The sequence below is a fragment of the Petromyzon marinus genome, chromosome 16 (genome assembly GCF_048934315.1).
Source record: "Petromyzon marinus isolate PM22_M1 ecotype Great Lakes invasive population chromosome 16, UKy_Petmar_22M1.pri1.0, whole genome shotgun sequence".
Lineage (NCBI taxonomy): Eukaryota > Metazoa > Chordata > Hyperoartia > Petromyzontiformes > Petromyzontidae > Petromyzon > Petromyzon marinus.
This window is the reverse complement of record NC_133682.1, coordinates 4,346,135-4,370,042: the sequence shown is the minus strand read 5'-3', so window position 1 is coordinate 4,370,042 and position 23,908 is coordinate 4,346,135. Positions and strand designations below refer to the sequence as shown.

Sequence of the window (23,908 nt, the reverse complement as noted above, 5' to 3'; positions counted from 1 at the left end):
TTTCAAGTTAATTTCTTACACTTAAATAGTAATCGACCATTGCATGACATGTTCAAGGGGAGAATGTTGTTACAATTCAGATTTTTGCTTGGGCATTGCTAGACATTGAAACAAAATTAGTTTTTAAATCTACTTTGCTCATTTTAGCAGGGAGTCCCTTTGACATTGACTTGGCTTGACTTTTACGTCCTATATAATTTTTTATTGTGTCTATTAACGGAATGAAAGTCATGAATAGAGTGTACAGCTTCATGTTGTCAGGTACTCAAGCAAATAAGAATAGCAAAGTACATGGTCTGCAACTAATTAACAAAAAAAACAGTAAAGAAAACAAATCCACCAGTAGCTTTTAAGGCGGTAATGTATAAAAACATATCCGGTTTCCAACTTCTGTTGTCCTAAGCAATGTGCACTTCCATGGGAAATGAATCCAAAACGTGTATAGTACCTATTACTCCCCATTCCCCTTTAAACAAATAAATATTTGGCACCGTTATATTATGCCTCCACTGATCGGATGCTCTGGCCACAAAATAGAAGAGCTTTGGAATTGATAATGTTTCATGATTCAGGTCACATCCACAAGAGTGGAATGCCTGGTCTGCCTGCATGATTGAGTGTGCGACTGCATCCCACGGTGATAAGTGGCTTTTGTTTAGGAACACATGTGCTGTGCATAAGCTCCAGGTACTAGGATGACACAGCTTGGTACCAGTCTGGCCCATGCCATTATCGGACCATCATTGTCAAAGCTTATGGATAAAGCCCTTTGTTAATGACACAAGATCCAAAGCACATGTGCTCATCCAATGAATTAACTGGGTTTTTTTTTTGGGGTACAAGTCTCCCATCGCAAATTAAAAATTCTATGGTCATAAATTAGTATCGTCTTTTCGCTCCGCTTACAAGTCTGTATGAAAAAAGCTTCATGACAGTTGAATTTGTGGTGTACTTATTTTAATATGAGTGTTTACTTTAGCGTAAGAATGTTTTGATTGGTTTGATTAATGGGTGCTGCTCTTTAATTGATTTGAAGATACGACAATTTACATTGTGCTTCTAAATTTCCCCTTCAATGTAGCCAAATGCACGTCTTTCTCTATGTTAGCATTGTATAACTTCCTCATATTATTTTTGAAGATAAAAGTACGAATAATTTAGGGGTTTCCTTCACTAAATAATTTTAGCTTTCTCTTTTCATAGCCAGTTTCCCAGACACTTTTTTTCCTATGGCTCCCGGCACAGCTGTCAACATCTTTTGCCCTTCTATTTTTGATGGATATATTTAGGGGGGCTTTGTGTGCCACTCTCTTTCTGCAGCTGTTGAAAGTTCTGACACCCAGCTATTCTCTTGAAATTCAGCAGTGGACGGTGCATCAACCTTAAGTCAAATCAATTGCATTTCTCCAAACAAAGTCACGGCAATGCACGAGTCTTTGTGCAAAGAGCTAGGAGCAGATTCGGGTTTAAATTGTAGGACAGCGCTTACGTTGGCATTTCCTTACTCAATCTCTTTTATTGGCGCTCCATACAAAACAAGCTCTGAAACGAACGTTTTTTGTGCACATCCAATACATTGAAGATGGCGTAATTTACTCAAGCTTTCATAGCTGCCCAACATTTTATTTAAATTATTTATCTTTTCCATCAAGCGGACAGCTCAACAATTGATTTTGTTGGATTAGCTGGATATTCATTGTACAGTCTGGAAGCCAGTGCAGCTTTGTTTTCTGCAGTTTTATATATTTACATGGTTAACCTTCTGATGTGTTTACGGGTGGTATGGCATTATTGTTTGGCATTCGTGTTCTTGAGGAAGAATGTCAGGCGCTCCATTCGGGTCCTGAACGAACCTCCTGGTACGTGGGCGAATAATGGCAGACATCGTGCTGATCTGCAACAAGCTGCAGCACTCGAAAACTTTCACGTGGTCGTTTCCGTGTGGTTGTCAATGGGACGGGTTTACGCCTTTTGACGATAACGGATATGTGTGTTACTCAATTTGACGCGTGTTTGTCGTTCCCCAGTTGACGGGGCGCAAGCACAGTTGGTGCAAAAAAAGCGTGGGGGTAGAAGGCGAGCAAAAAGTTAAATTGGCTCACAAGGGGACGTCAACCATTCAATTTGCACGATTGCAGAGTAGATGAAAATTGTGGCAGAATTTAGAAAATTGAATGTTTTCCAACATCTTTAAAATTGCCGTAATTGACGGCGTTGGCTGCTTTGTAAGCTTTTTCAAAAGGGCCAACTGCAAGCCCCATCATGGCGATCATTATCAGCATTACCGCATGAGACTGGCTGTGAGAAACTAAGGCTCTGTTGTATGTCGATTGAACACATGCCTCAGATTAATTTCTACAATCGTGGCTACTGTTCTGGCAATACAGGTAGCATAGCTCTGCTGTGTGATTTATTCCAACGGAAAATTCATCATCATGCATCACAAATAATCATTATCACCATCATCACCCTTGCTATCTGTAACGTATTATTAAAAAGTAGGATTGCCACCTATCCCATATTTTCATTTTTGAGGTAGCTGTCCCAGGAAATGTGTAATTCTTCCTGGCACATTAAAAGTCGAGGCAATGCATGCACATGTTCTCCCCTCTCGACTTTACAACTCGAGAAGGTGTGCAGCGTCGCATGTACATCAGCTCCCCAGACCACTGCAGACCACCAACTCAATCGAACTGCATGTGTGGCCATAATGTAATTTATGCATCATTGTCAACACCATCGAAGATTTGACAAAATATATTAATCCCAACAGGCGGCAGTGAAACTACGACACAACTGCAGACCGGTTTAATGCAGGTTGCGTGATTACAACCTGCATACGTGTTTGTGTGGTGATGGGTTTTATCATCATAATTTACAGATTTCAGTTATCCCTTCTTTCAGCGTTGTAAGTTTTTATCCTATCATTTGTCCACAGTATTTTGTACATCAGAGGTGGCAACTGTACTTCAAAGTTGTAACCGATGCAGAGACAGTCTGGAAACTGGACTCAGACAATTACTTCGAAGGCCTCTTTTTTGGATACAGGCACTCATTAGAACAACAACAACAACAATTAATTTAATGCTGGGGTATTACACGTCTAGGCTTGTTTATTGTAGAACATGCAAACATACCTTCACGTTGTAAGAAGACATACATGGCAAAAATATATTACATTAATTCACGTTACGAGATCTCACATACATACATCTTCAAAGTGATTTGTTGTTGGATATTAACCGGGTCACAAAAGTGGCTGTGTCGAATGCTCTGTGCCAAACTGCTAATAGAAACATAAACATTCCTACTCAACCGTTCTTGAAAAAATATGTCTATAAAAGAATATATATATGAAATATATATGTATGTGTATATGAAATATATATAATTTTATATACACATTTGTAGGTTGAATTACTTTTTATTATTAAATAATTTACACTTTAAAAGATATATTATAGGACAGCATTCTCCGGATTATAACACACTCCAGAAATAAGACGCACCTCAAACCTGTGCCCGGTGTCAATACAGTTATTCAAATGTGGCAACACATACACACATATATCTTCCAGATTATAATATCCCCCGCTAACTTTTGCTTTTAAATACACGAGGAAGAAAAGTGCACCTTACTATCCGAAGAATGTTTTTCATTTGAGGAAATATCCAATATAGTACTGCTCTGGTCCAACATAAATGAAAGTGCATTATGTTAGGTGCCGGTAGGGGTCAGGATATGCAGATTTATCATAAACATGTAAAGCCACGAAACACACAAGAGGATTGAACGGACAGGGTTTTCGTTGTGGACATTTTACGAAGTGGCGGGGTACTACGGCATAAGGTGAGGGGAAACGTGTGATGCGAGCGGGAGTTATCGGAGGCGAACGAGCGATATTTGGCTGAAATGACATTGCGATAAAATTGCATTGGACAAGCTAAGACGACTCATATTTTATAGTAACGCACGGGATACATTTAGACTCTCTAAGGAAGAATGGGAGGATTTGGTTTTCAAACAAATACAAAAAGTGTCTTGATGAAAAAAAGCATGCTTTGACACGACGTTTTTTTTTTACTTGACAAACAATCTTAAAGCGTTTAATGTATTAGTATGGCTGCATTGCCTCCTGGGCTGCAGTGAACTGCAGTCAGGTTTTTTTTAATGAGAAGTAATCCATAGAGAGGTACCAGACCAGAGTCTGCGTCATTTTAAGACAGGACCACAGGCTGTATTTCAAATTTATAGAGGAGCACTTTTAAGATTATGTTTTTTTTTACCTCCGAAATATTAATAAAACATATATGTTCCTGTGCTGCATTACAAGTGCTACGGTCGGCAGGTGATATTTATACATTAAAACTATGAAAGTTCCAGTGGAAATGGGTCGAAAACAGCGTTATTGTATTATCAGTTTACCCTTCATAGCTTGGCAGTATATATCTGCTAAACAGATACCGAACGGGAGTATTTTTAAGTGCTTGTTGTAAATTAAACTGGAGGCTGCATATATGTTTTCTGTTGACCCTGCATTTTTTTTTGTACTTTTGTGCTTAATATTAAAACATTGCCATATTCCTATCTGTAACTTCCATCCTTTAGGCTCCGCTAAGAAGGCCATTTAAATATATTTGGGAATGGATTTTTTTCAAGGTACTGTTAATGCATGTCTTAAATGACATACTTAATAGTTCAAGTCGCGGTGCCCCTTGTTCAATGACCGTGTTATCTCACGTCAGAATGTGTAACGTTCGTACGTACGGAATTGGTCAGTAATCTTAACAAAATTGACGTCATGGTCGTGAGTAAATAGTTGGGCATCTGTCAACTCACCCGCAATGATTCGATGAATTGTGTTGATTCAGAGTCGTGATTCAATTAAAGAATCGGTCTTTTGCGATCTCATTTCCATGCTCTAGTTTTTTTTATTATTCTCCGTAATTTTTTGCTGTCTCATTTGTTCACCCCGATTAACACGATTGTAACAAATCGCGTAATATTCACAATTTTCACAATCGTAATGGTTATGATGACAGTCGTTATTTGTTGTACGTATCACGATAGGCAAAATCAGTTTCTGTAAATCAATCAAGAAGAATGCCTATTCAGAAAAATGCCTATTAATAAGCTCCTGAGAGCCTCCGGGTAAGACCACCTGGTTGCACTTGGCACATTTTTAATTCTGGAACGCTGAACTTTTTCATGCATACGATGCTCATGCTTGTTTCGGATACACCAGTCGGTTCTCATGCTTGGTGCCCCCATAAAAAAAAAATCATCAGTGGGCAGATGTCAAATGTATGCTGAACGTCTATTAAATGCAGAGATCCGCGTGCACAAGAACAGGTGCAAGGCTGAGCCTTGAGCCAAGAAAGTAATCAGACCATGTGCACTTTTGGCGAGTAAAGAGTCCTATACTTCGGGTGCTGTGTATGCTCAATAGCAGCCAACGTTTTTACCGTGGATTTCCGTCAACTGTGACACCATATTTTTTGCGGTTAAGTGTAGCAAATAACGCTAATTTAAGTGGAAGGTTGTGGCACTTCTTTGTACAGGAAATCAAGTGCTAGTTAATAAACTCAAATTAATATACAGGCCTTACGGGAGGGACAGATGAGAAAGGGAGTTATTAATGACGATTTTCTGCCGCGTCAACCGCACAGCCTGCTTGCAGGATAGCGGGGGTGAAAAGGTCAAAATGCCCAAGACTAAAAGCATGTTTGGTGCCCCGAGCTCCCCATCCCTCCCAGTACTCCCACACTCATCTTTGCTGGATCCCGGCAGCAGGCGGCAGTGAGCAGATAAGCGATTTACAGGCTGGTTTGTTGGAAGGGGGCTCTGGAATTTTTTTTTGGTTTTCTGACAGCTCCTTCATTCGCCCTCCTATGAGCTCATTCAAGTACAGTGCAGTGCCATCACGAATTAACGTTAAAAAGTGCATTTTTAGCCCGACCCTTATTTTTGTTATACATTGAAAATGTTTTGTTTAAATATTGAAATTTCCATTTGCAGCTTTAAATTGGATTTAATGTAATTAGCTGCGTAATTTGTATGACCGATTTTTCTTATTTTTTTGGCAGTAACCTTTTTTTTTTATCCCCCCCTCCCCTCACCAAAAAAAAGCACCAAAGACACCTGCAGGCTGATGTCATGAGGCATTTGATGATTCCAGTTCTAAAAAAAAACACCCATTAATCAACTGAAAAATGATGTAAGAATTTTTTGAGTTGGAGAAGCAACTTTTTGGCGTGTAGTTTTTTTTTCCTATTGCCTCTTGAATGGACCTGAGGAAGGTCCTCATTGGTAGTCGTTGTGGTTATTGGTAGTTGGTGCAAATAACAAGTCGAGAAAAGTCCATTCATTGACGAAAAAGATTCTAGTCAACAACTTTTTGTGGTCCATTACTTGGACCCCTTTCAAGATGGCGACCACTTCCACATTCTGCCTTCCGAAGGCAGGAAACCCCCCCTCCCCACAAACCATACCCAGTGACACACCGTTGATGCTCCCTGTGACGTCCCTAAGCCCTGCCCGTCACCTCCCATTCATGGGAACGGAGGGCGCTGCTACCTTTTAATTGCCAAATGTTTTTGTGTTATTTGATTGGCTGAGTAATCAATCTAATAGTGTGTAGATTGATCTATGATTTAAATAATCGGATATCCCATCCCTAAACACAAGCCAGTGGCTTATCCAGTACTTTCTCATACACCACTGTATGCCCTACTAACTATATGAATAAGACAAATATGAGTGTGACTTGCTTTGGGTTCCAATGTTCACTACATGCTATTTGTTCGCGTTTTCTAATCTGAACAGCGATCGTCGTTTGTCACGAATGTGCTCACGTCTCACAGATAACGAACTCATGTGCGAGCAGTCCCACACACATTTCTTCTAAGGAATTGGTGGAGTTTGCGGGTATGATCTTGACAGGGTAATGAATGCAAGGCCGCTGGAAGAATTTAGGGTTGAATGCACTTTATTTACATAATGGGCTGCTTGGAAGTAAATGCAGTCCAATTATGTGTCATATACATTCCAGGAATAGTTTTTTTTATAAGCTTATTCTGGTGCACGGTATATTATTGTGCCCTGTGGTAAGAAATAGAGATACATTATTTATGTGTGTAGCATCTGGACACAATGTTTGTGTTTTTGAATGAACATAAATCATGTTTTATTGCAGGATATAGCCACACAAATATTTATGAAAGTGGTGAATGTTTTCAAATAGTTTTAATGAGACGAATGAATGCGGCAAGTCGATCCCATCGAAACGTATGCAATACTGCACGCCGCTCACGATGGGTAAGTTAAAACTGAAATTAGGGTTATAGGCTGCAGGTTAACTGTGCAGGGCCATGCCTTGGTGTTTGGTGGTGATTTGAGCATGCGCTTTAGGATTTTCAGAGGACGGGTGGTTTCAGTTATTGGGAGAACCTTTTTTTTTCTTTCTGGAGACGGTCATTCCTCGGGAGGGTTGCAGGTGGCACTTGGTTTTGCACTGCACTCAATTAAAAAAAATACTTTTTTTTTGCTCTCGGGCAGTTTCGGTTTGTGCTCCACTTGTACAAGCGGAGTGAGTTTCAGCACTTGCAGCTGTTGTTTTTATGTGGCCTGCACCCAAAAAAAAATCCCATTATCTACACCCTTAATTGGACAAGCCTTCTTCTTGACTCGTGCCCATTTTTGGAAGCAGCCCTTCCCAACATTTTACTCCCATGTACCGTTAGCTTCCAATCTTTAGAAACAAATATTTTAAACACGTTTCCTTTACACGTTTTCTCGCGAGAAAAGGGGGCTGCTAAACACTTTTTTTAATCAGGGTAAATGTAATGATTGCCTTGTTCTGATGAAATGTAAAACTGTAAGGCTCTATAAAATGAATGTGGCACGTAAAATATATAATTTAAATATCGCACGTAACTGCTCCATTATCATTGACTGTCCTTGACAAAGCAATTCCAAAATTATTTATCGGATATGAAATGGCTTTTAAAAACATCCCCTTTACTTTGACTGAGGTGGAGTGTGGGGGGGAGTGATATACATATTTTAAGATGCTATAGAAGATTGCATTCAATATATACATTAAAAGTCACAACATCCTCAAATTAAAATGTATACAAAATAAACGTTGGTATTTGTGTCTCAAATTTGCCTGGCCTTATTGGTCCACATAGCTCATTCAAAAGTTGCAATTTGTATATACAGACTGTTCAGCGTCTCCAAATACAAAATGTTTTAGTCCTTCAGTCTATTGCTTTTCCAGACCAATAATATCCCACAGTATTTGTTTAAGCAACCAAACTCTGGTCCGGTGTCAACCTTCTGAGTCTCATCAGCAGAGTCGCTCTTATTAAACAAATGCTGCTTGGTTGTCAGATGTTTTTACGAAGAGCACCGTGCCCCATGCAACGTAAAAAAAAAAATCTAAAATCAATATTGTATACAAGCTCACAATGAGTTTGTCTTCAAAGGTTGGCTTGGTGCGATGAAAAGCACCTGTGGACTAAGACGCGATAAACGAGGGAATGTGCGCCCTCTCATCACCAGGGCCCCATTACTCCTGTAGGAAACAGCGGTGCCTATAATTAGGCCTTGCGGTAAAACGCTCGGGCCAGTCCCGGTTCCCACGCAGAGGCGCTGGCTCGTGCGAGAGAGGCGGGTGGCACGCACGCCTGATTTCCGCACGGGGCTTATCCTCCGCCCGCAGTCGTGGTGGCGGCGGCAAACGGCGCTAGCGGTGGCAGGAAAACAGGACGGGAAGCGGTGACACAAAGCCCTTCCCTTAGCCAGACGCTGGCCCTCCAAGGCAGGCCCTTTATCCTTTCAGAAAGAATGAACAAAAATCCCAACCCCCCACCCCCCCCTCCTCCAGCAACAACAACAGCACGCAGCTATAAATCTCTTCTTGGCACCTCTGGGATTGCTTGTGCGGTGTGACTTACTTCCTCTGCCGCTGCGCAAGCGACTGTCATTATTTAGTTACTTGGTGCAAGTGCAATTTGTAAAATTATGAGGAGAGATCGGGGGAAGCCCATCGCCAAAAGATAAGCGTGCACGTGCTTTGTAGTGCCCTTTGCGTGCGGCCATCGCACATTTGTTGTCCACACGACGACGACACTTCGTTTGATGTCAGTTCGTTAAATGAACTGCAAGTTAAAGTTCAGTGTTAACGCACTGTTGCCATTAACACGCATTCCAAAGAGTCCCATCGCCGCCAGGGGAATTGAAAAATATAAGCTCTAAAACAGCTTTTCCATAAAACATCTGCATGTTCCTTATGGAAAATACGTATTACTCCCATTAAAAGGCGACTCGAGAGAGTAAGCCTTAATTGCCGGTGCTGACGGATATTAAATGAGCGCGCATGTCGTGCCGATGCGGTCTCACGCCGGGCGGCGAAGGGGGTCAGAAATCCTAGAACGTTGTAACGACTCCGGAACAATGGAGCCGTTTCTATTAGGCGGCACAAAAGGGGAAGGAGGAGGAAATTGTTCACGGCGTGAGCCTCGAGGTCGGGCGGAGGGGTCTCGTCGTCGTCAAGTATGCCTTCGCTCTCGCCAGCCGTGAATCACGGACGCGCGAGGAGGGGCCCCCACCAAGGCCGCCGCTTGTTACGCGTCTTAAACAATTTAGTGAAGGGGGGGGGGTGTCATCATTGCCACTCTTTGCAATGAGCCTTTTTTGTGTTTCGTATGCATCTTTTTTCTTTCGGCTGTGGCTTTTGGCTCTGTGGCAGCAAGGAAAGAGTACGTTCTCTCTATCCACCACACTGGCATCACCGACAAACTACTGCACTTCATCTCAGTAGCCCAACCACCCACACTGACTTCAAGTGAACATGACTGCATTGACACTCCCTTGCACTTGCACTTGAGTGCCTTAATCTGTACGAGACCACTCATTCTTGGAAGAAAAAAAAACTACGTACAATAAGATACTGCTCAACATACCAAGTGCAATGTTTAAAGATGCAGTTCTGTGGTATATAAATAGAAAGTACAGTAAAAATGTGTTGGTATGTCCGTGACTCTGGCTGATACCGAATGTTTCATTTTAAATCTTTTGCTGTTTTTTTTAATGTAAACACGTGAGAGGGGAGCACTCTATGTTAACGGTTTCTTTCAAGCCATTTGAAAAGAAAATATGCAATAAAGGCAGCTCCACTCACCGCCTGGAATTCTGCAAAGTTTGCTTTATTTAAAATATTGGGAAAAAATATACCTCACTTTACACACCGGTGACATGTAGGTAAGATTCTTATTCATTGGCTACCTCTTTCAAAGTTTAAAGTTTTTTTTTTATTTCAATCTGATGGCAGTATGTGGGTGAGTGTGTGACTGAGCCCTCAAGTGAATAGTCAGACTTGAATCTGGAGAAAATTTAGGCGAGAGAATTGGTAAGAATGTTGATTTTGGAAGCTTTTTATCCCTCCATTTTGTGAAACCAAATTATTTTAAGCTTATCTCATCAGGGAAAACCCACGAATGGAATGATTGCAAGATGTACAGCTGAATATATTCTATGAAGAACATCAAACATTCTGCTCCAGTGACTGGAAGGTGTTACTTATTTTAGCTTCGTTATTTCAATCAGCTTTGTTATTCTGAGACTCCCTTTCAAATTAGGCAGGCATTTACCCATTTGTGTGGCAAAATTTTTAAAGAGAGATTATAATCAATACAGAGTGGGTAATTTAAAAAAAAACATTTATTTTGTCACGCATGTTTGAAGAGTAAAGCAATCTCCCCACATCGCCGACAGGGACAGCTCTGCAAACCGCACACTTTGGCGGGGGGGGGGGGGGGGGGCAGGCGGTCTTGCTATCGCCCGTGTGCAAGTGAGGCCAGTGGATTTGTTTCTCAAAGGAAACTCAAATTGACAAAAGAAGCATATCTCACACACGCATACACTGGTGTCGGAAGCGACCCAGCGCTTCGGAGACGCACATCACGAGGGAGAAACGTGTGGGCCGTTTGTTTACGCGCCCTCTTGCGACGTGCGCTTCCCACCGCCAGGTGGAAATATCGGTGGAGGACGTCAACGACAACCCGCCGGTATTTGCCGTGCCGGAGATGGAGCTGGAAGTGGAGGAGAACACCGGTGAAGGGGAGGTCATCTTCACCCTGAGCGCCACTGACGCTGACCAGGTGGGCCCAACCAACAAAACACGTTGCCTCAGGTGCGGCTAAAATGCAGTCGCTTAAACCGAAGCCTATCATTGTTGATATTGCCAATATTGACCAGGTGCATGCAACTGCCAAAATGTTTCCTCCGCTGGAATTTGGACACTGGGAGTAAGCATTTTTGGCAGGCTATACCTTGTTTTTTTCCAAATCTATACTAAACTGAAAAGTGTCCTATTCGCAGTGTCTGGAGAATAAAATATATATTTTTATTGGTAACACCCACAGCTTGTGCTGCCATGTGGTAGCATTGTGTTACCTTTCTCTCCCACTGTGAGGAGTAATGTGTATTGCTGGAGAAGAACATGTGATGCCCTGAAAATGAGCACAAGCAGTCTGGGCCCTTATAAACAGCCTCCTGGCTCTTTTCCTTGTCAAAGAAAATTGCGTGATATTGCGTTGGCAGTGTTACACAAACATTTCGATTTAAAGCTTTCGTGACTGCAAGGATTAATCTTCTTTGGTTCTTTCGGTAAAGTCACGTAGAATGAGAATAAAATAATAAATTGATAAAATAAAATAACACAATAAAATTCTCACGACGTTTCGGCCGCTTGTGTTGTGGCCGAAACGTCGTGAGAATTTTATTGTGTTATTTTATTTTATCAATTTATTATTTTATTCTCATTCTACGTGACTTTACCGAAAGAACCAAAGAAGATTACACAAACATAATAACAGAAACTGAACAAATTGGTCTGTAACACTCCCACAAAGGGAAATAAGAAATATATAACGAGTGATGTTTTTGGGGAACAGTCCCCATAGTGTATAGTGCAGTCTCAAACTAAAACTCGCTCGATTTCCCTGGCCCATCTATATATCTCTCTACGATGAAGAAGGGACATTGCCCGAAACTTATTTTTTCTTTGCGATTAACAGCATGCCAATGGCCCAATTCTGTTTAATTGTTGACACTCGCAACATTACCGGTGCATTATAAATGCAAGCTGTCGTTGTGGGTCATCCCGCACCGGCAGGGCCAGAATGCGCTGGTGACCTACAGCGTTTTGAGCGGGTCGGAGGGCGCGTTCGTGGTGGACGCCGCGTCGGGCGTCCTGCGGGCATCCCGTCGGCTGGACCGCGAGGAGAGGGCCTCCTACCTGCTGACGGTGCGCGCCAGCGACGGGACTCACGCCACAGACGCGCGGCTCTCAGTTGCCGTTCGCGACGCCAACGACAACAGCCCGCGCTTCTCCCGCCACGCGTACTCCTTCGACGTGGCCGAGGATGCAGCCCCAGGTAATCGTCGCGTCCCACTCGCCGCAACGGCCGCACATGCGTCTCCTGACATAAATGCGACTTACGTGGCCGTCGATCCTTGTACCGTCATGCAAACTTCGGTAATCCTCGCTGCGTTTTTTTTGGCTGACCATCGAACAAAAACAGTTGCTGGATTGCGTGCTTTCAAAACACGGCAAAACGACACGGCAAAACGGCAAAACGAATTCTTCTGCCGTGGCTGATCACTGTTACAACGCTGTGGGTGATCACGATATAATTTTCTCCGATACCAAGGTTATTTGCAAACCCACGGGTTTTTATCAGAGATTTGTTCATGAGGCAATTCAGATCTACAAACACAGACACAATTTCAACCGAGAAGATGGTTTCAAATTAAGCAACCATTGGAAAGATGTTCTAAATCGAACTAAACATTAAACTCATTTCAATGGTACAGTATATTTTTCAAGTAGTGGTACCCCAAACTTTCGCAGCTCTTATAAATTCCCTTTTCACACCATCAATAGGTAAACTCCCCCGCCCCCCCGCGCCAAACGGCAAGTCCACCGGCACGTACACCACCTCTTTTCTAAAATCGGCCAATCAAATGCTAATTTTTTTGCTAATTTCTTTGTCAGGACACCTTGTTTGCTCGCACACAGCTTAAAGGTCCGCGGTCTGAGCGTGGCTGTGTTTCACTCCCGCGCTGTCCTCGAGACAGCCTGATCCCTTCACCTGATGAAGGCCGCTTGTGTTGTGGCCGAAACGTCCTGATTTTTGTTATTTTATTTTTTTACCTACGTGAATTTACCCAATAGAACCAAAGAGTATGCTTTCAGATGCTCTTCTGCGGCTGTCTGGAAAGCTCTTCCGACATTCGGAAGCCACTGGAGCTATGTACTTTTAAGTTTTTTCTTTAGAACTGCTTTTTGTGTTTAGTTTGTTGTCCTCTCCCGCACTTCCGATTACCATGCATGGTTGGCTATGTACGGTGCGAAAGAAGATCAACATACATACATGAATGCGTATGCAGAAATCTGAAAATGTGATCGGTTTTATAATTTCACTTTTTCCCCTACATTTTTTTTCTTCCAGTTCTATTGTCAGGGATCAATCATGCGATGAGACAAAGGGCCTGATTGATATCGAGTTTTGATTCTGCACGTTTGCTTAACTCTAGAGTTATGCAGACATTCAACCACAATTATTGTGCATAATTCATCAGCCAGCTTTTGGCACGATTCGATGTGTGGAATGGCTGAAGGCCCCCATTCTACATCAACTCCCGCAGCCGGTGTGTAGCTGGGCAAGTACCAAGGAAAATCTGAGCTCTGCATGTTCTTGTGAGAACTATTGCAGAGTATTGCATCGCTTGTATGCGTGTACGTATGTTGAACTTATTTTGCACCGTACGTAGCCAACCATGCTATGGTTGGCTACGTACGGTGCAGGGGAAGGGCAACATTATGGTAGAGAAGATCCTGTAGAAAGATACAACTGAGATCAGTTCAAGTAACCTTAAATTGATCTTAGAAATGGGTAAGTGTACCTAATGGCACATTTTCCCACATGCCCTGCTACAGAAAAATGTTCGCTGTCATAATAGAGTAAAAATTATTTTTTTAATGTCATTGTTTTTTTTGTGCGGCCGTTGGTGACCCAGCTGATACCATCAACTCACTACACTTTGGAGATCTAGTGTGAGCATGGGTGGCTGAGTGAATTCAGGCTCACGATCTTGGTGAAGCCAGCTCAATTTCCTGACCTCTGAGCCACCTGGGGAACTTTTCTCAGAAACGTGGCTGTTTTTAACATGACTTAAAACAAAATTATACTTCATATATAGGCGTTGTTTCTTTCTTTCTTTCTGGTAAGTTAGTATTTCCATAACGTTATTTATTTTAGCTTATCCTATAACCTGTTAGGCATTTTAATCCACCTGTTTCAGATTAATCCTATGCAATCAAACATCAAAACTGCAATCCACGGTTCAAATCCGTGTTCCATAACTCCTCATCTTGTTTGTGTCCTCTCTGTTATTTAATGGTTGCGACTGTAAGCGCAGACCTATATTAAAGATCCATTTACCACAAACCTCAACGCCACTTATTAGGAAATAATGTCAGTTAAGCTGTTCAAAAAGGTCATTAGAAGCTAATGTGAGGCTTTTTGTAGCTCTCATTATGTTTTCAGAGCATTTATGGAATGCTGTCATACACATGTATTTAGAGATCAAGTAGATGCATTGCACAGATTGCCTTTTGAATGCCATGGACACGCATTGGCCATGGTATCATACAAACTGTAATGACGTTTGAAAAGTGTACATGAGGAGAAGTGTTGCAGCAGAGTGATAGTATTCTCGATATACTTGCTATTAACATTATTTACTTCTGTGTGCCAGATTTGTTTTTTCGTTAGCACAACACAATTAACATGATGCAATATTTGTCACCAACGGTTGACCCTAAACCCTGTTGACGGAGCCCTCTTTGCTATTTGTCACCAACGGTTGACCCTAAACCCTGTTGACGGAGCCCTCTTTGCTGGAGATGGTCCAAATTGAGGCTGATGTTATTCCTGCTCAGAGAAAAAAAGTACGGGCACCATGTGAATATCATCAGCAAGTGGCAAACGTCCAGCTCACAAATATGCAACCCATGTCCCAAAAGGGCTGTTTCCATATGAGTGTAAGTAAAAAAAAACCCATCTTGGCTTTTAAAAAAATGACGCTGCTTGCAGAACACAAACCAAAGCCTGGTAATGAATGCATTCAATCTGACTTCACTGTAATGATATTCCTCGATGATTAGCTGACGATTATAGTTAAGGCCATGTCCATCATGCTGCTAGGTGGCAGTCTTCTATCAGTCGGCTTGAACGGCTGGTGCAGATTAGAACGCACGCTGTTGCTTGGTCTTGCGGAGGAGGAGCAAAATGTGCAGATTCTCAATTGTAATTTTCTTCCTGGTGCCTTGCCTATCCATCAGCCTTCCGAACCCTGAATAGCTCACGTATCTTATTGCAAGATGACCCCGACGTGAATAACTCTGACAGAAATGTGGCTTCCGCCATTCGTGCATACCATATACCACCCATGATTTAGATCAACATCAGGTCTTGTTTGATTATTATCACAATGACTAGGTTCGCAGTGTTCGTCGGGTGTGAGGTTGTGAATAACTATGGGGGTGTCTTCATGGATGCGGTTTTCCACGCGGTTGCATCTCAGCGGGGAGAAATCTCCACCGTCGGGAGATTTTAGGCTGCCAAATTTTCACCCAGCAGTCTGTGGGTTGCTACTTTTTTTTTAAACGTATTTATTGAATCAACACGAAACGCATAGAGGGTGAGAAGGGTAGTGACCAGGGGACAAAGTAACAGGGAAGGGGAGGCAACAAAAACAAATCAAATATGAGGTGCACAGCAAGTCAGATTGTTACGTCACTGGCACCGATCGAGCGGGGTCGATTGACAGCTCCAGGAAAAAGTCCCAGGTGTTATTACACAACAACGTAGCATATAAACTAAACAAGCATGAAACTTTGATTTAAAGCTTTCGTGACTGCAAGGATTCATATTCTTGGTTCTTTCGGTCAAGTCACGTAGAAGGGAAACAATAAAATACGTGACTTTACTGAAAGAACCAAGAATATGAATAAGCATGAAACTATATATATTTTTAATTTTACCAAGTAAGGCCTACTGAGCTATAAAGCTCTTTTTGAGAAGAGACCTGGCCACAAATGATAGCCAAACGAAATGGCTTATCACGTGGAAATGTATTTCAGCCAAATACTCTAAACTCATGATGTTGTTTCTAAATGCGGAGGGAAAAACCGGAAGACCCGAAGAAAAATTCATACGACCACAGCGAGAGAGGCACGCAAACTCCAAATATACAGCAGGCATCAGGATCGGGATCGAACCCACAACAGTGGATTTGTGTCGTTCATCTGTCGGGGCACTTGCCCCGTGCCGCCCGACGCAGGCGCGGTGATCGGCACCGTCCTCGCCGGCGACGCTGACTCGGGCCCCTTCGGCGAGGTGACCTACGCACTGGCGCCCTCGGAGGACAGCGACTGGGCCGACGGGGCCTTCGGCCTGCACCCCGTGACGGGCGCGCTCAACGTGACCCGGCCGCTGGACCGCGAGAGCCGCGCGTGCTACGTGCTGCGGGCCCGCGCCACGGACGGCGGCGGCCTCGCGGCGACGGCGCGCCTCTACGTCAACGTCCTGGACGCCAACGACAATGCGCCCTCCGTGCAGAACGACTCGCTCGCGGCCGAGGTGCCGGAGGATGCGCCGCCCGGCACGAGCTTGCTGCGCATCAGCGCCACGGACGACGATGAAGGTAGAGCAAACGGGCGAGCGCCTTGCTTGTGCGTCAGCTGGAATTGTTGTTTCATTTTTGATGCCAGGAAGATTTCCGCAAGTTCTGATGTTGTTTGTTGTCGGTCTTTAACTTCCCACTGCTGGACGAGGGCATCCTCAACTCTCTTCCATTCCTTTTCCCAGTTGCTCCTGTCCAGTGGTGACCTCTAAACTCCGCTCCTCTGCTTCTTTTTGCCATCTCTCAGTATCCACTCTGTAGTTGAGTCTGTCCTTTGTCTCCCATCAGTAGTTCTCATGACGGGTGCTGCCCATTTCCACTTGAATGTTTTTGCTTTAAAGAGAGCATCTGGTAGCCCTCTTCTTTCACTTATTTCTTCTTTCCTTTACCCGTCTCTTCGACTTACTCCTAACAGCCTTCTGAAGTGCATCTTCTGACATACCAAGTTCTCATAACTCTCAATAAATTCAAGAAACATGTTAACACTCATCTATTAATCCTTCACTGTGTGTTGGCTACGAAGCGTTTTTGGGCCTTTGGACCTGTACTCAGCAACCGTGAAAAAAAAAAACCGGTGAGACATTGCTCACGATTGGAGTGGAGCATCACCGTCGAGTGTGAATAGCGCCAAATGTCACATGCTCCCTGTGGCCATTCGGATTTTTTTTACATAAATTAGTTGCAGCAATGGTGAGTGGATGTGGCTCCGATCCTTGGTGAATGTCACACCGGTGGGCATTTGTCAGGCGCTTGTAATTTTTTTTATTGCAAGTGGAATTTTATAATAGAAATAATATTCACCGGCTTCCATCATTACCATCATTACCCCTTGCAATACAAACCTCAAAGGGATGATATCTGGTTGTCTGGGTTCGGGTTCTGGTGGATTTTCAGCCAGAACTCTTGGCGTGTTCTTTGTAGCGTGATGTATAACAGTTGGCATTGGAGGTCGAAGGTATTAAAGGGCAATGAAAGTAACACGATTGTTCCAATCTCTTTAATGGCTTTAGCTTTGCAGCAGAGGGGGAAAAAAGCACATCCAAGAAACCTGAAAAAGGAAATACTGTACCCTCACTGTAGCATAAAAGTCTCTCGTATCATGAGTTGAGGCTTCTGTTGTTGCAAAGTTGGAGCTGAAAAAAACATACGGGAACGTTAAAAGTGAAACACACGACCTCTCCCCACGTGCAGTGTTCATTTCGGGGCCATCGACTCGTTTATCTTATTTTACCATGTATGGATAGAGAGCGTGCTCTCACTGAGCTTTGTCTGCGCTATAAGCCGAAAGGCGGGTGGTGGGTGTGCCATTACCCTTTGGCAGGCAGCCACCGGTTGGGCGATAAGTTACCTGACGGAGAAGGACTTCGGCACGGGCGGCGGTCTCGGTCCGCGTGGATGCGCGCCGTTGGAGCTGCACACGTGAACTTTTGGTTTTTCCTACCGCTTTTTTTTATTCCGTGACAAATTGTCTTATCATGACTCCAGAGCTCCCACCCCCGGCCTCATTGTTCAGCAATATTAGTCTCCTGGAGACAAGGAGAGAGCGCGCGAGAGAGAGAGAGAATGCGCAAGACAAATTATTTGGAATGCCGTGGAACCCACTCATTTCAAGATAGATTGCTTACCTTGTATCGGAGTATTTTATTTTCATTTATATTTTTTTTCATATTAGTGCTTAAAGTATGACTGTTTCCGCAGTTCATAAATCAGTGATTTTTTTATGTACGATTCAAAAATGTTGCCAATGAGTATAGTAGGTTAAGGAGGTTATTTCAGGCGATTCTCGAAACTGTCTTCTGGTGATTTGAAACATCGGGGGAAATATTAAGAGTGTTCTATTAATACAGACTGTTCACGTACAGTATGTCTACACGGCAGCATTCGTGCCATGTTCCACTTTCCAGCTGCGTGTTGCCGAACAAAAAAATGCTCAATTATACGATTCGTTTTGCTATTTCATAATGATGGAACACATCCGAGAGGACATCGACTCCGGAAATGTAGCCATAAATCAGCACGCGGGCAGCATCTCCACGGATCCATTGCATCGGAAGACCGTGTGAAATATCCTGGGCGTTGGGGAGACCATCTTCCAGCAGTGGATAGATCGTGGCTGATGATAATGATGTCCACGTAACTAAGTGACTTGGGCTTGATTGTCCCTTGCTGAAAGGGCCGGGTGAGCCCCTCGTCTCAAGCTCTCCTGCCACTCCCCGTGCGGCAGGGGGTCAGCGCGTTGTCCACGGTGTTCCATTCGCTCTAATGTGGCCCGTACGTCAAGCTGTCAAAGGCCTTGTTTTGGCGGTCCGCCTACTTTCAGAGGAGCAGTTAAAATATTCCAATAATACTACATTGAATGCCCTCACAGGCCCGTGTTTATTATGGAAATGTGTGTTCTCCGTACGTTGGCCCTTATTCCATAACTCATTGACAGATCAGCATATAAGGTCGGTGTTAACCAAATTTAATTAGTTTAACACATAGTCTTTCGCGACCAATATTAACCATAGCAGAGGGTTTCTTTGGGGGGGGGGGTTGATCGCGTAGATATACATCTGTCGTTACGTGTCGTGGTGGCGGGTTTAATGACACATTTATATGGATGCGATCTAACTCAAAAAAACACCCTCTTGTGAAGTGTATTTAATGTTAGGTTTCGTGTAACATTTTCAATATCTTTTTCACGATAATTTGTACGCTCCATCTCATAATTTGTGGTACCTAAAAGTAGACTGCAACAAGTATTTACAATTATTAACTTGCTATGGCAATGAGGTTAATGAACAAGTGTGAATAATGAATCAAATGTATACTGCAATTGGTAACAACTTTGTTCCCACAACAACATGTTGTTAACATATAAATATACAACACTTTCTCAATCCACTGCTGGATGAAGGCCTCCCCACGCAATGTCGGTCATGGGGATTTTTTGGCTATACACTACCTGTTGGTCAATATGAGGTTGGTGAATAGGGAGCCTGGACCGGTTCAGATATCACTCGCGACTGATGTTAACCATGGCTGGGATTCAAGCTGAGATGTCTGGGTTCACAGAGTCTGTGCTAACAACTGTGCCACCGCTCCACCCCTTTTTTTATTCGTGATTTTACGTCAATTAAAATATTTGGCTAGTTTTGGAATAAAAATAGACACGTAGGAATTGTATTATATGTCCATTCTGTACATATGCTGCATATAATCAATATTACATGAGAGAATTAATGTATGTGTGATCACTCTGTGAACTTAGTTTGAATACATAGTTGTCAGACCATTGCTCCCTGGACAGAAGCTCCCTTCACTCGGCTGTCCGGATATGGAGCTGCTTCCCTGAACACATTGTCGGTGAAATCACCGATTCTGGCCTTCAGGCCTTCAAATGCCGGGCGCATGGAGATCTCCTAACTTCACCACACGCCTTGTAGGGACTGAGTCTTTGAGCTGCGGTGAACCAACGATAATGCCGATTGGACGTACTCACTTCTGATGTGGCTCTTGTTCACAATTCCACCCAATAAAAGCAAAGAGCCAATATTATGTCTATTGATATCCACCTATATGTCACCAAAGATTGTGTGGATTCTGTATAAATTAAATCGATATTTAATTACATGAGTACACATTTCCTTCTGTTATAAAAGTAACCCGAGACATTCTTTGAATAAAAAATATTAATGTATATATGCACACTTTGGCCTTTCTGCAAATACGTACACGTTATAAAAGCAAAGAGTTATTTTTTGTATTATTATCATTTGGCAGAAGAAGGTAATTGATGCCTTCTGCTGAAGAAGAAAATGCACTATTCATGATAAAGTTTTTTTGGGTTAGATCGCGTAAATGTAAATGTGTTTTACACCCACCTGCTCCCGACACAGCCAATTGGTGAAGGTTTGTGAACAGAACGGGCCAATTAGTTACTGCTTCAGCACCATGAGTGCGTTAGAGAGCAGCCCGCACATTTACAACGATAGTCCACTTTGTTGACACCAGGCATAAATTGGTTTGAGCTGAGGAGGGAAGAAGGGGGGGGGGGAAGAACAAATTGTTGTACAGGTCCAAGAGAAGTATTCTGCAAACAATTATTCACACCGCTCAAGCGAGACCACATCCCGTCCAGAAAAAGAACAGAAAAATAGGTTTACATGGCATTTGAGGAATCGCATCAGCCAGATTGTGCCGGCAGAGCAAAATGTGTATTTTTTTTTCCTAAAGGGGTTCGGACATTTTAAAAAAATTGCATGCAGCTGCTTTCCAATTCAACCTGTTTATTTACCGTAGAATGTTGCTTTTAACGTTCCGTGGAAGTGGATGATTGGGCTGAGACCGAGTGAATGAATAAACCTGACAGTGGTGTTGCCATACAATTTTTTGCAGGGTTATTTAATTTTGTAAAATAAAAAAATAAAGCAGATTGGACTGTATATATGGGTGAGTAGTAAAGTCTTGAGAATGGAACGATAAAAATACAGACTCACTCTAAACTACTATACTTTAGACATGACACAATGTAAGGTAGTAACAAATTAAAGCGGACATTATAAGCCACATCCTTTCTTTATCCATGACCATAATCCCATGCATGACACCCCACCCATTTGTGCAATTTTTAGTTCTCACGATAACGTTTCTAAAATTACTGTCAATTGTCGATTGCGTTAAAGGATGGCAAAGCAGCTTGTTTCGTTTTTTGTTGTTGCCGCAAACTCTTTGTCTTTCCATCACGTTGCACCCAGTCATTCATCCGCCTTAGCCCGGCTGATGTACAGGGCTCCTGGCACTGTTACGAATCGCACATCAGTTCAGGGAATGCACTGAAGCCCGATCGTGTCAGAGGTGCAAGGTCTCGCATTACGAGTGCTTTTCAGGACTGCAAATGTGGAAGAGTACGAAAGTCCTCGCCTGTGCACTTTAATGCCCCCCACCCCTGCACACACCCCCCCCCGCCCCCCCCCCCATCTCAGGCCATATTTCACTTCCCAGTAACGTGTTAACCCTAACGCTGGTAAACGAGGCCTATGATAAATCACCACTGATGTATTTGGTCGTTACTGAAGGCTCGGCTGAGCATCCAGTTGCTTGTCTTGGAGGGTTGTGGCAGTTTACGGAGAAACTCGATATGGAATTTAAAAGCTTGCTCGGGATCACATGCGGTTTGTTGTAAAATGTTCGGACTGTAATTATGTTATACAAGGGGCGGAACCAACCCAGTAAAACCTCTCCACGGATATTATGTTGCACATGCATTCGAACGACTGAATTTTCACCTTTTCCTATCTGCAGAGTGACGTACACATCCATACACGGCGCTTTCAAACGGACATTACGTCAGCCTTTAGTCCTCGAGATTAGTCCTTCGGCCTTGACGTCAGTCAGAGAGCGATGTCTCCGGTCTCATCCTTGGCCTTGGTCTCAAGGGTGTGGCCTTGGTCTGAGGACTTTGCTTAAGTGGCCCTAGTCTTGACACTGACCTCAGCATAGAGAATCCAGCCTTGACTGGCCTTGACAATGGCCATGATTTAAAAAGCTCCCGGCCTTGACCTCAGCTTAGCCTTATGACCCTCGGTCTCGACCTCAGACTTGGCCTTGTGGGTCCCCGCCTTTGCATCCCGACTCCATTGTGCACACATCAGCATTGCTCTGTGGCTGTAGCTCCGTGCAATTATTTACTTTGCTCACAAGGGAAAAAAAAAACCTCAAAGAAAATATACAGCTTTGAGAGTTATAAAACATTGTAACAGGGATCTGTGTTATCTCATTAGAAACTTTGTTTTCTCTCATTCGGAATTTGAATTGTTAATAGGAATTTGAATATTTGTATTAATGGATTAAATTTTTGACACAAACGTTAGGCAATGGGTCGGTTCTGTGTCGCGCCTCACGACGAGCGGTCACCTTCGCCGCTTCTCCCCCAGGCGTCAACGCCGAGTTGGAGTTCTCCATCTCCTCCGGCGACCCCGAGGGACGCTTCGCCGTGGGCAACGACGGGCAGCTGAGCGTCGCCCGCGCGCTCGACCGGGAGCGCCAGTCCTTCTACAACCTGGTGGTGCGCGTCAGCGACAGGGCGCGCCACCCGCCTGCCCGCCTCTCCTCCGCCGTCCGTGTCTCGCTCATCCTCACCGACGTCAACGACAACGCGCCCGCCTTCACGTCGCCCCGCTCGGCGCTCGCGCCCGAGGACAGTCCCGTGGGCGCCGTCGTCGCCACGGTGCAGGCCGTCGACCCGGACAGCGGCCGCAACAGCTACGTGGAGTACGCCCTGGCGACGGACGGGGAGGAGGGCGGCGGTGGGGCGGGCGCTGGGCCGGGACCTTTTGCGCTGAACACGGTGACGGGCGAGGTGCGCCTCGTGCGCGAGCTGGACCGGGAGGCGCGGCAGTCGTACGCGCTGACGGTGCTCGCCGTCGACAAGGGACGGCCGCCGTTGACGAGCACGGCGACGCTCGCGGTGACCGTGGGCGACGCCAACGACAACGCGCCGCGGTTTCCGAGACGCGAGTACGAGGCGGCGATCGCGGAGGACGAGCCCCCCGGCACGGAGGTGAGCGGGCGAGCACGCCGTCCAAAACGCGCCAATGTGAGAGGTGTTTGGTGAAAAGGATACCACGTCATCGGGTTGCCGAGTCGGAGTCAGAATCTTTGTACTGGAGGAGGAATCCAATGAGCTGAAAAGCTCTTTTTCACAGATGTCCAGACGGGGCGGGTAATAACGTTGCCACAACAAACAACACAAACAACACGTGATAGGAGTGCAAAGTACAAGAAAGGTAAACAAATGACCCAAAGACAAACAAACACAAACTACACCATCCCCATCCTACCAGACAAAGCCCACTGAGGTATTTTCAAAAGCGACCTGGCCACAAATGATAGCTCAACAAAGTGGCTTATCATTTGGACAGTTATAGCAGCAGATAATCTAAAGGGTCTAAACGCATGCATTCTCATTAGTTGGTTCTGCATTGGCTTCTCTGTGTTGCCGGGAGTTAGTGAATACAATTAGCATTGTCACACTGTCTCTGTGACAAATACATGAAAAAAATTTTCGCCGATGAATGTTTACAAAATGTATTTCACGGAAACGCCAAATGGTGCACTCAGTGTGCTAGCAAATGACGATCTGAACAACGTCGTGCATCCACGGCC

General features: G+C 44.0%; 1 protein-coding gene across 1 annotated transcript in view; it reads left to right on the top strand.

Annotated features, from left to right (window-relative positions):
- Positions 1 to 23,908, top strand: part of FAT4 (FAT atypical cadherin 4) — a 130,038-nt gene that overhangs the window by 61,953 nt on the left and 44,177 nt on the right. The window contains exons 6-9 of the mRNA XM_032955021.2: positions 11,035 to 11,166; positions 12,183 to 12,444; positions 16,418 to 16,780; positions 22,678 to 23,303. Coding sequence (XP_032810912.2) covers positions 11,035 to 11,166; positions 12,183 to 12,444; positions 16,418 to 16,780; positions 22,678 to 23,303 — 1,383 coding nt within the window. The remainder of the gene's footprint in view (positions 1 to 11,034; positions 11,167 to 12,182; positions 12,445 to 16,417; positions 16,781 to 22,677; positions 23,304 to 23,908) is intronic.